The sequence below is a fragment of the Xyrauchen texanus genome, chromosome 26 (assembly GCF_025860055.1).
Source record: "Xyrauchen texanus isolate HMW12.3.18 chromosome 26, RBS_HiC_50CHRs, whole genome shotgun sequence".
Lineage (NCBI taxonomy): Eukaryota > Metazoa > Chordata > Actinopteri > Cypriniformes > Catostomidae > Xyrauchen > Xyrauchen texanus.
Window position 1 is genome coordinate 27,018,423 of NC_068301.1, and position 11,627 is coordinate 27,030,049.

Consider the following 11,627-nt stretch of genomic DNA (forward strand, 5'->3'; position numbering starts at 1 on the left):
TCTGTCATCGTTTTCATTTAAAATGACTTTCAAAACATTGCATATATAATTTCCAATCCATTTCACTAACAACCCAAACATATGTGCCGATCAAGTACACAACATATTGAAAAAAAATACAACAAAAAAAAACATGCACAAACAACTCATGTTGATCTGAGTGTTTCAATTTAATACAGTAAATGAATGTTCTGGGTTTCATACAAGTTAAGATCAATCAACAGTATTTTTGGCATAATTTTGATGAGTAATTCTGACCCATCCCTCCTTTTATAAAAAAATACAAAACAGATAAAATCGAGGTTACTGTGAGACATTTCAAATGGAAGTGAATTTTCGGAGGGTTTTACGTAAAGCTAATCATTTTCTTGTGTTTGATTTAAGGTGTAAAGTTTAAATCGATGTTTTTGTGATGAACTACAAAATTGCCAGGATTAAAGGGTTTAAGATCTTGGCTTTTATATATATATATATATATATATATATATATATATATATATATATATATATATATATATATATATATATATATATAAAGGTTGGACAAATCCAAATAAATGTTGGTAATCCACAAATGCTGTTGATTGAGCTTTACTTGTATTGAACTCTGAATGTTGCTTTAAACATCAATTGTGCTGCATTTGTTATTAATGGGGTCCTTTGATTCTTTACATATGGGCGGGAATAAAACATATTATGTGCTGCCACAGATTATCCATGTTCTGCAATCAATTTTATTGTTATCAAAATCTGTGTAAATACAGTAACAATCAATTAAGGCAAGAATTAAAACAGTGCAAAAATCCTCTCCAACGCACTCATGTGGAATGCTTACAACATTCAAACTTAAATTTATTTACAAGTTTCAAGATTAAAGACACCTAAGTTAAAATGTAATATCTCTTTTGTCCCTCCTGTTTTCTACATATTGTAAAGTGTGTCCATCTTTAAACCCCTTTGGCTTTTTATTTAAACAAAGTTAGGTACCATTAGGGCTGAGTTCTTGTGTGTAAACCTCTGAGCATCTGTTACACAGACCAACTACAAACCCAAAACCACTTAAAATGAAATAACAAAACTGAGCACAGGACATGTTGTTAATGGCCTTTAGAGTATCAACAAATTTGATTCCTGAGGAAATTGGCAGGTTTGATGTATTCCGCTGGATTCCGATCATCATAAATGTGCATGCTCCGAGCTCTGGTCACTGTCATGACTGTCATCCTCATTGCTGGGAGAACCAAGTGGATGGTGTAGTCCCACTATTGGGGAGAACTCAGAGGGCAAGAGAGTTCCTTTCTTTACGTTCACCAGTTCTTTTTCCCGTGCAGCGGCCCCCTGCTGCCCTCCCTTCACTCGTTTCCACTTCATCCTTCTATTCTGGAACCATACTTTTACCTGTGCGAAAGAGAGATACTGTTAAAGATGTTTGTGTCTTTTAGTGTATGTCTACTTTGAAGCTGTCTAGTGTACTTCTAAAATGTGACTAAATTACCTTTAATAAGATATATTTGTACAAATATAAAATGAAATTATTTTATGTTTCTTCTTGCAATTTTTAGTGAGCATGCATTTTACACATTGGCCCAATAAAAAACAACAAACAATAAAGTAACATAATTAAACATTTTTACTAACAAGCAATTTCAGGCAAAAAGGAAATGGCAACCCAAGGCTAAGTGCATATTTCTTTTATTTTTATTTTGTTTTATTAATTGTAACAATACTTTGAAATCTGCAATTGTATACTGGGAGTCAACAATCAGTTACCTGTTCAAAAATGAGGCTCTATGTTTTCCCATTGGTCAAATTTGTGACCACTTACATGTTTACCTTTCCTGTGACCATGATTTTATTGAGCCATAAGTGTAATCTTATTAATAAATCAATAATATACCCTTTAAACATTATATCTACCAAATTTGGCAGTTGTATGTACAATACGATCTCTTTTTAGATCCTACAAATTTTAAACTTGATTTCGGTCACAAATGTAATTGGTGGGATTAAATGGGTTAACCAAAAAATGTTAACCTGAAAATATTTAACTTTTTATTTGTCTGAAGTCAGGCAATTAGTTAGATAGTTAGTAATCACATTATTAGAATATCACTAAATCGACCTGCATAAATGAAGTTACACCTGCACAACAATCTTTAAGGGTAAGATCAAGTAGAAATAGCTCCTTAAGGTAGAAAACTCTTAATACCCCACATATCAACCAAAAGAAATGAAATAAGTAAATAAGAGTTGTTTGCTCATTAGGAGACTGCAATTTGGCAAAGCTATTAAAAGCATACAGTAGCCAACTACACACAATGTTTATATACTTTTTACGTCTCCTAGCAATACAAGCCTCCAAGATCTGCATCAGGGAAACTCAACGCCACTTTGTGGGAATGTGTGTTAGGGTGTGTGTTATGGCACTTTCCAGAAAGAGTTGTTTTGGCATGTAGACCCCCGCTCTAAAACCACCATTATGCCCTCTGTATCAGAATACCCTGCACACTGTGCATATATGTGCATGTATCAGATTGGATGAGAGACAGATTTACAGCTTTCTATAACAAACTTCAGCCAACACAGCACTCAGTCCCACATATGCTCACCGTGTATATAAACCAAGCAAAACACCTCATTTCATGTGCTTTGTGGGTAAGAGTGAAAGGATTCTTACTTTCTGCTTTTAATCTTTGAATTTCCTCAAAGTCACAGTGGATCTATGCACTTGTATCCATTATTTGTGTGTATGACTGGCTCCGTTGGGAACTTGCATTGGCTCTCCAGGCTATTTCCACCTGGTAAGTTATGTGCTGATGCAAAACTCCTGGCTGTCCATTGGGCCATATTCCTGTCTTCCATTCCTGACTCGACACTTTGCTCTGTATTTGCGTCTCGGCAGTGATGATTATACCGATACCTAAAACGGGTCAAACAGATCTGGACCGTGTGGCGACAGCCTCCCCCCATCTAAGAGGGCTTGATAGGGGGCTATTACAGGCTGAGAAGTTTATTTTAGGAAGTGCAGTGCAGGTATTTTAAAGTGAGCACTGAAATGAGTATGAAGATTACATTACATGACAAATAATTCAGTCAGATTAAGTGTAAGAAGAGATCTTTGGAGCAGTTCTTTGGAGAAATAATACAATTAAGTTTTAATGGAAATGTGGTAACTAAAAATTATACATTTTTATATACCAGTCAAAAGATTAGACACACTTAAATGAATATATGCTTCTCTTAAAACAAGGGATGTCTCGAAAAGCAATACTGGTACCAGAATCATGTCCGATTCCATGCTCATATACTTGTACTCGCTCTCGTCAAAATGCTCCGATACCAAAAACCGATACCATCTGTCGTATGAATGTCTTTACGCAAACATTTAGTGCACTAATTGCACAACATGTCTTAGTGTGATTATTTAACAGCAAAAGCTGCGATTTAATGAGATAACTATATCGTTTTCATGTGCAGCGCATTAAATGTGAGTGTTTGTGATTGTGTGGAGCCGGTGTTGTGATGACATAAAGTCCTCCTATCTTTTAGAGCTCCTTGGCTCATACACAGAAAACACCATCATGAGTATCGAGTGCTCTGTTTGTAGCAGCTAACAGTGCACTAATTCACATTGTAGCGCAAGGCACATTCAGACTACATATTTATTTAATTTAATAGCAGCCTTTTGTGGTTTTATAATCACTTTGAGTCACGTAGTGACTGGCTTTTCTGGACTGCGAAGCTACTAACACAGAAACATTTCTAAATAAAAGCTCAGTTTAATTAAGGGAAAGTACAACAAAAACATATTACTACTGTATAGGTATGTAATATTCACTGTAATACTAGAAATAATAATATATTATTATTATTATTCTAAATCAATAGTATTTGTATTACAATATCTCACCTCTGTGATGCTCTGTTATGCTACACTTTATTTGAAAAAAATACTCCAATGTTGTATTTTGGATTGTGCTGTGCGGTTCTGTATAAACCCATTAATTTGTTAAATATTTTATTTGATTACATTTTTAATGAATTAATTTTTTTAAACACCATTTTGATGCTAAAAACAAAGTATCGGTACTCGTACTTAAAAAAAAAATAAATAAAAACTGGTATCAGGATATCCTTTAATTATGCTTTAATGCCTGACATTTTTTTGTTCACTAATATAAATTGTGCCTTCATACTAATTTACCTAGATATTTAATTTCAACATAATAATAATAATAATAATAATAATAATAATAATAATAATAATAATAATAATAATTAAATTACAGTTCATTGGACTGAATAGTGGGATAAAAGCAGGTCATATATATGCATCAATTATATACATGAGAACTTTGTAAATACTGATTAGCATGGAAAAAAGCTAGCATGAAGTTGTTTGAGAGAATGCCCAGAGCATGCAGAGCTGTACTCTAGGCAAAGGATGGCTATTTTTTAAAGCAGCTAAAAACATTTTTTGCAATCTGTTTTTTTTTTCTTCACAACATAATTCCCATTGTGTAAATATCACATTTTGTGTGTCCAAACTTTTAAAAAGTAGTGTACATGTATTTTCATAAATAGCTGCATTCAAGATGAGTACAGTACAACTGAGACATCAGGGCCGATGTTCACATTTTGCTGTTTAAGATCTGAGGTCAACCCACGGCCACAGATTTATTGGATCTGTGCTTAGAGTCTTTGGATAGGAAGCAACTGTGTGGAGGAGTAGGAAGGTAAAAGGGGATTGAAACAGAAAAATGCAAATCCTAGGTGAGTTCCTTAAACAGGGCTTCTTTTTCGGTGAAGACAATGAAGCTGGAATGGAATTCTCATGAATGGGTGTGTTAGATCCGAAGGCCACTTTGAATAATGTATCGCAATCAGCGTGTGTATTAAAACACAGATATCAAGGAAACATTTTCCTGCCCTGTTTTAAAAGTTTAATAAGGAGCAGTCAACGTCACTATTGTCCAGTTTGAAATATCTTTAGCAAGTGATATATGCCATTTACCATCTCTTATTGAAGGTTTGTGTTGGTAGTTCATGCTTAACATGTCTGTGAGCTTTTTATCATCAAAATTCTAGGTTAAATTTATATGAGTACATATGGAAAAAGTTTATATTTTAGGTGCTGAGGTCAAAAGAATTGACTTCATAATAATTATAAATGAATTAGCAAAAAGCAATGTAAAATCACATTAGATGGATTATATCATATCACATCGCAGGATATTACAACTTCCCAAAACTATTAAAGATTCAACTATCCATATATAAGTTTAGTTATGTAGTAGACAGAACAAATTGTCAATACAGATGCTATTTGACCATTGTTTGGAGTAAAAGATGAAATATCTGAGATATAATATAATAAAAATCAGTACACACACAATTACACACATTAAAAATGCAAACAGTCCTGAGTATCCCAAATCTGCATTACATTGGAAAAGAATAATGTCTTGACCAACATTCTGTTCTTTTTAATTTTATCCCCTTTTCTCCCAATTTGGAATGCCCAATTCCCACTACTTAGTAGATCCTCGTGGTGGTGTGGTTACTCACCTCAATCCGGGTGGCGGAGGACAACTCTCAGTTTCCTCCGCTTCTGAGACCGTCAATCCACGCATCTTATCACGTGGCTCATTGTGCATGACACCGCGGAGACTCACAGCCTGTGGAGGCTCATGCTGCTCTCTGCGATCCACGCACAACTTACCACGCGCCCCATTGAGAGCAAGAACCCCTAAGCATGACCACGAGGAGGTTACCCCATGTGACTCTATCCTCCCTAGCAACCGGGCCAATTTGTTTGCTTAGAAGACCTGGCTGGAGTCACTCAGCACACCCTGGGTAATGTCGCTCATTTCTAATGGACCTCTTCATTTTTACATAGCTCACACTTTTTGTTATTAATATCAGAAAATGATGGCATATTTTCAATTTGTTAAGAATGACTAATGTGTAGTCATGCACTTATCACTTTATACTTTAAGTGTAGTAAGCCTATATGCAGGGGTGCAGATTCCATTGGGAATGGGGGGAGGTAAGCCCCAATAATCAAAACAAGTAAAACCCTCCCCAATATTTATACCATGATAAATGGAAATATGTAAATGCTTCAGACTGCAACCCCCCAATGTTTAAGCCAAATCTACGCCCCTGTCTATATGTAAAGAAAAAATGTATGCTACCCATTAAAAAAATAAATAAAAACTTTTAAAAGCCAATGTTATGTCAGTAATATGTGAAAACAGGCTAAACATCGAACGTACTTGTCTTTCTGTGAGGTCAAGGTTGACAGCGATTTCGTAACGTCTAAGGCGTGTCAGATAGTTGTGGTGAGCGAACTCTGATTCCAGTTCCCGAATCTGTTCCTTGGTGAACGCCGTGCGCTCCTTTCTTGGTTTACTGCTCACGTCTGACTTATAGCTAACATCCTGGGATTCTGAAATGAAAAACAGATCACTTTCCAGCCGCTGTAAATGGACATAAAAAAAGAAAATAGAAAAAACCTTGAGCAGAAAGCAAAAGGGGTGAAAAAATAAGATGGTGTGATAAACTGCAGGGCCCTGAAATAAAATAAACGATTTTTTTTTTTTTAAAGCAGAACAATTTGGACTGCCAATCACCCTTTATTATGGCGATATGGCTCTGGTGTTTTAAGCAGGCAGAGAAGGGCCAGGCCAGAGAACGTGTGCACTCAAATCTGGCCTGAATCAACAGGGCTTCGTTCACACTCTCCAACAATCAGATCAATTTACTTTCTATTTTCCACACACTCCTCTGTTTACAGAATAAATTAAGATTTCTCAAGGAATATTACTCATTGCTCTAAAAAATAATTAAATGCAACTGTATGCAATGGCTGGTTGACGCTTATTATAAAATATGTTATAGTTATAGCAATATACAAAGACATAATACTGTATGTCATTACTAGGTTAATTTAATCTGTTAACATTTGGTGAGTTTGCATACAGTAAAATCACTAATCCCTTCATTTATTAGTTTTCCTAAAAATAAGTTATAACAAAGGAACATGGTGCAAAATAGGCACCACTTCCTCAAAAGCAAAAATGGAACCAAATAGATATATCAGTCTGCAAAGTGTGTAGATTCAAGAGCAAATAATTAATTGGACATATATTTTGTAGAGTTTGCATGAAATTTGGCATTTTTGAAATATGATTAGTAGGGTTACTTAAAAGTAAATACCAAAAAAGTTTCTTGTTATACTTTATAGTATATTTTGATATAGGTTAGATTTGGTTGGAATCTATAAGGACATTTATAATCTAACATGCAGTAAGGATGCGTTTTTTTTTTTTATATCACTAATAGGCTTTTATCTTCTCTGATATTACACTAACTTTCACACTTTCACACAATTTGGGGCTTTTATGTGAATGTTTTGATGAACAGTGTAATACAAGACATTGATCACCTATGTAGGTGAGACCAGATGGGGAACATTCATTACAATTCATTACAATTTGTTAAAAGAAATAAAAAAGAGAGAAAATGTAAAAAAAAAGGAAAATGTGTTTCCATAAAAATGTTTTTGCTTTGCCATTCAATTTTTGGCTGGGTTGAAAGTTGCATGGAAATACAAATGCTCTAGAAATTCAAGGTTTTTACATTACACAAGATAATGAACCATAAAGCTCTATTTTATATCCAATGTCACTTTCCTAAATAATCTATAATCTGTACAGTTTATCATTACAACATCTCATCACATGATGTGGCTCTAAATGTAAAGCACACTGCCTTTGATAACTGCCAACAGATGAAGGAGGAAATTAGATTTGAAATAAAGGCACATCAAGTGCCAACATAAGCCCTCTGGAAATTTTTACCAGCACTGGGCCTATCCATCAGTCTGCCACCATGTAATAAATTATAGGCACCTGGATAAAAAAAATCTACAACATATACGCTCCCTGCATGACATGACTAAATACACCAAAACAAATCTTAAAATTGTAATCAGATTAATTTGCACTACTACTGCAAATGTGAATCATAGTAATCTGTAAAAAATAGTGTCTGTTGGGTGTTCAATCTAAAAATGTGTAAACTTATTTAAAGTTCTTTAAAGATGACAATGAATGTTTCTTGATGGCAAGGTCTCAACTCTGTTTGTGGAAAACAAATAGGTTACTTTTTTTCTATAGCTCTGTTGTTAAAGACTGTAGGTCAACATGTTCTATTGTTCGTGAAATTTAAAGAGCACATTTTATAAAAATTGTCCAGCTGCAGCTCTGACTGTTTTCACCAGCCATAAATGGTGCGTATGTGTTTAGGGATATCAAAAGCGCAGCTGTGGGCAGTGCGAACATTTAACAGCAGGCTTCACCTGTGGGCTATTAAAGACCCTTAGGGTAAATGCCACAGTGACTTACACCTCTGAGACTGATGAAAGAAAGATACAGGGCACCCCCACAACACCATGCCCTCTCATTAAATCACTACTGTGGTGTACAGCTCATTCAGCATTCTTTTGAACACATATCCTTTTTATTTAATTTACCAATAATGCATTCTCATTTTAAAAGCTTTCCCTCTGAAAAACGAAAAAAATATCGAGCTGTTTTTGACTGTGTTAATAGAACTGGACCACAGTTTGATTTATTTTTAAATGTTGCATGCTCTTCTAGGTAGTTCATGGACTGATCAGAACTGTGTGTGTGTGTGTGTGTGTGTGTGTGTGTGCGTGCGTGCATGCGTGCGTGTGAATTAACTTTGGAAAATCAAATGTGTAAAAGGTAATGACACTGTGTTCTTAATTTTCATTCTCTGCTATCAGTTTGATGTATGTCAATTCTAACTCCAGGCAGTGGAATTGCATTAGAGTACTGTATGTATAAATACTGAAGAAAATAACTCAATATAATTTACTACATATAGTATCTTTGTTATATACATTTCTTGATATAGATACATTTTCATAAATTCCAAAATTATTTATTTTATTTCCATTAATTTTCATTTTAAATATTTTTTAATAATTCCTTTATTTAATATATATCCATATATATATATATATATATATATATATATATATATATATATATATATATATATATATATATATATATATTTTCTTTTTAAAGAGTTTAAATCTTTTTCAATAATTTAAGTAATTTATATTTTTTATTATTTTAAATAATGTATAAAATGATTATATTAAATACATTCATTTATATTTCAGAATACATAGGCAGAGTGTTCTTTGAACTGCTTCTAAATACAGAAAAATAAATTGTTCTGTTTAAAGTTGCATCAAACATGTGATTTGATGTATGTATTTTTCATTAATATTTATTTGACTAAATTAACAAAATGAAATGTTTTTGGCAGTGTGCCTCAAACTGCAAAGTTTTGATGCAAAACTAAAAACTAAACTACTCTCAATTCCAAAGCCAGCACAAGCAAAGTCTACACTAAATAGAATACATTTCCCATCCTTGTAATACAACAAATATTACAAAGATAGATGATTTTTTATTAATAAATGATCTCTAAATCAAATGCCATATTACTGACCAAAGTTAAAGACTTTGATATAATCTGCTCCTATATAATCTAATAGACAATAGTCCATTATCCAGTCATAACACACACTTGACTTATTTGTATTTAAATAAATTAATTTGATATGTCTTTTCTAATTAAACTGTTCATTATTGCCTTCAAACTTAAAGTAAGAGAATTACAGATCAAACTGTTTCATACTGGATGAGATGGAGAAATCTGTGAACTGCTTACCTGAACTGTCACTCTTTATTTTGCTATTCCGTTGCTCTGGCTCAACAGGTGACATTGTCTGTCTCCCAAATTCTCCTGGTACACATGACACCCCAGAGGGGTCACTACCAGCTAGCGTTGAGTTACCAGTGCACAGGCCCTGGGAACCTGCTCCTCCTGAGCTGCACAGTTCGGCTGCAGTGGCCTCGGGGTGCGGCAGGCAAAGGCCATGGTAGTCACCACCAATCGAAGGCATCTGTGAGATGTGCCAGGAGGGTTGATGCTGTGAGTGATGTGGATGCTGTGGAGTAGGGTGCACTCTGTGATGAGCTCCTCCAAAGCTGACCTCATCCCCTGGGTAACCGCAAGGTGGCGAGGATCCTGGGAGGTCAGGATAGGAGACGTGGTCTGAGCGGCCGTGCAAAGCCAGGGAAGACTGGGTGAATGCTGGGTGCAAGGCTTGGGCTGGGGCGTGCGGGCTCCGCAGACATCCGAACAGAGAGTGATCCATTTCTCAGTGTCTACAGAACCACACAACTCCAGATCTCTCCAAAAGAAGTGGAGAGAGGGAATTCTCGGGAAACGAGGGAAGCCAAAAAAATGCAAAATCACAAGGATCTTCCACAGGCCTTCTCACCCGTGGCTACAGTAGTCCACGAGTCAGCGGCAAAAGGAAGAAGGAGCGGCCGGCGATGAAAGGCAAAGCCTCTGGTAATCCTGAGCATGCAGCCCCGTTGCCAGGCGGAGAGAGAGGGTAAATACACACAGCCTGCAAGAGGAAGCTCGGGTGACAGACAGGAGAGAGAGAGAGAGAGAGAGAGAGCGATAGAGAGAGGGAGAGGGACAGACAGAGCAGTCTGGGCCCGAGTGGATACCGTGCTTCTGGAGAAGAGGAGAGGGAGAATTGGGGGGGGTGGGGGGTTGAACAGAGTTTCTAGAGGAATGAATGTTATATATAGGGCGTAACATGAGAGGGAGGTTGGGTCACTATAGACATGCATGTGATCTTCCACCAGAAAAGCGAGGTACAATAATTCTGAGGCCTGCCAAGTACTGTAGTTCCGAGCTCATGAAAACGGGGGTACTTTATTTTGAATCTGGGCGATCGGACCCCACCAAACCTTTTTTCTAAGAAATGAGTTGCAGTTAAAGTGTAAATGTGGACTGGACCGGAGGGGTTGCATGGGGTGGGGAAGGGGATAGGGGTGCAGGGTTTTTGGGTGACTGCAACTCAAATTGCATTGTGTGTCTATCTTTCTTCAAACTAAGGTAACTGAAAATTATCTAGGTTGTCAGAATTATCTTCTAATTCCTGGAATTTACTGTGTTAAGAGGATGATTCTCCTGGAAAGCACCCTGTTTGCATGGGACAAACTGGCTTTGCATTACTAAAAAATTCAAGCAGTTGATGTCTTTGTTCTTCATAACATTAAATACATTACAGCAACTACTAATAATAGTTTCTTACTTATAGCTTTTAAAGTCTATACTTTACTGAAAGTGTCAAATGACATTATGATGTCTGCTGATTCTGGAAAACACACTGTTCTGGTTCTCTTGGATCTGTCCTCAGCCTTTGATACCGTCGACCACCAGGTTTTGCTGAAAAGATTAAGGGACCAAGTAGGGCTGTCAGGGTCAGTTCTGCAGTGGTTCACTTCATATTTATCTGGGCGTAGTTACAGCTAACCAAATTAGGTCTGAGTCTGCGGCCTTGCTCTGTGGAGTGCCTCAAGGCTCCGTACTGGGTCCTGTTTTATTTTTGTTGTATTTGATCCCGTTGGGAAAGATCATACAAAGGTTCAGTGATGTTTCTTTTCACTTGTTTGCTGATTATATCCAACTTTACTGCTGCTTTAAGCCGTCAGATA

The 11,627-nt window shown here is 36.0% G+C and overlaps 1 protein-coding gene across 1 annotated transcript; it reads right to left on the minus strand.

Annotated features, from left to right (window-relative positions):
* Positions 1-567: 567 nt before the first annotated feature.
* Positions 568-10,612, minus strand: LOC127619909 (homeobox protein MOX-2-like). The gene is made up of 3 exons (XM_052092940.1): positions 9,778-10,612; positions 6,279-6,451; positions 568-1,398 (listed from the first exon to the last, which is right to left on the minus strand). The coding sequence occupies exons 1-3, from the start codon at positions 10,265-10,267 to the stop codon at positions 1,177-1,179; spliced, it is 885 nt and encodes a 294-aa protein (XP_051948900.1). The 5' UTR covers positions 10,268-10,612; the 3' UTR covers positions 568-1,176.
* Between the last annotated feature and the right edge of the window lie 1,015 nt (positions 10,613-11,627).

Excerpts from the sequence above, each read along its gene's own strand:
- LOC127619909 (XM_052092940.1), bottom strand. The coding sequence starts at position 10,267 with ATGGATCACTCTCTGTTCGGATGTCTGCGGAGCCCGCACGCCCCAGCC. Across the intron at positions 6,452-9,777 it reads AATAAAGAGTGACAGTTCAG|AATCCCAGGATGTTAGCTAT; the intron begins GTAAGCAGTTCA and ends TTTTCATTTCAG. Across the intron at positions 1,399-6,278 it reads TTGACCTCACAGAAAGACAA|GTAAAAGTATGGTTCCAGAA; the intron begins GTACGTTCGATG and ends TCTTTCGCACAG.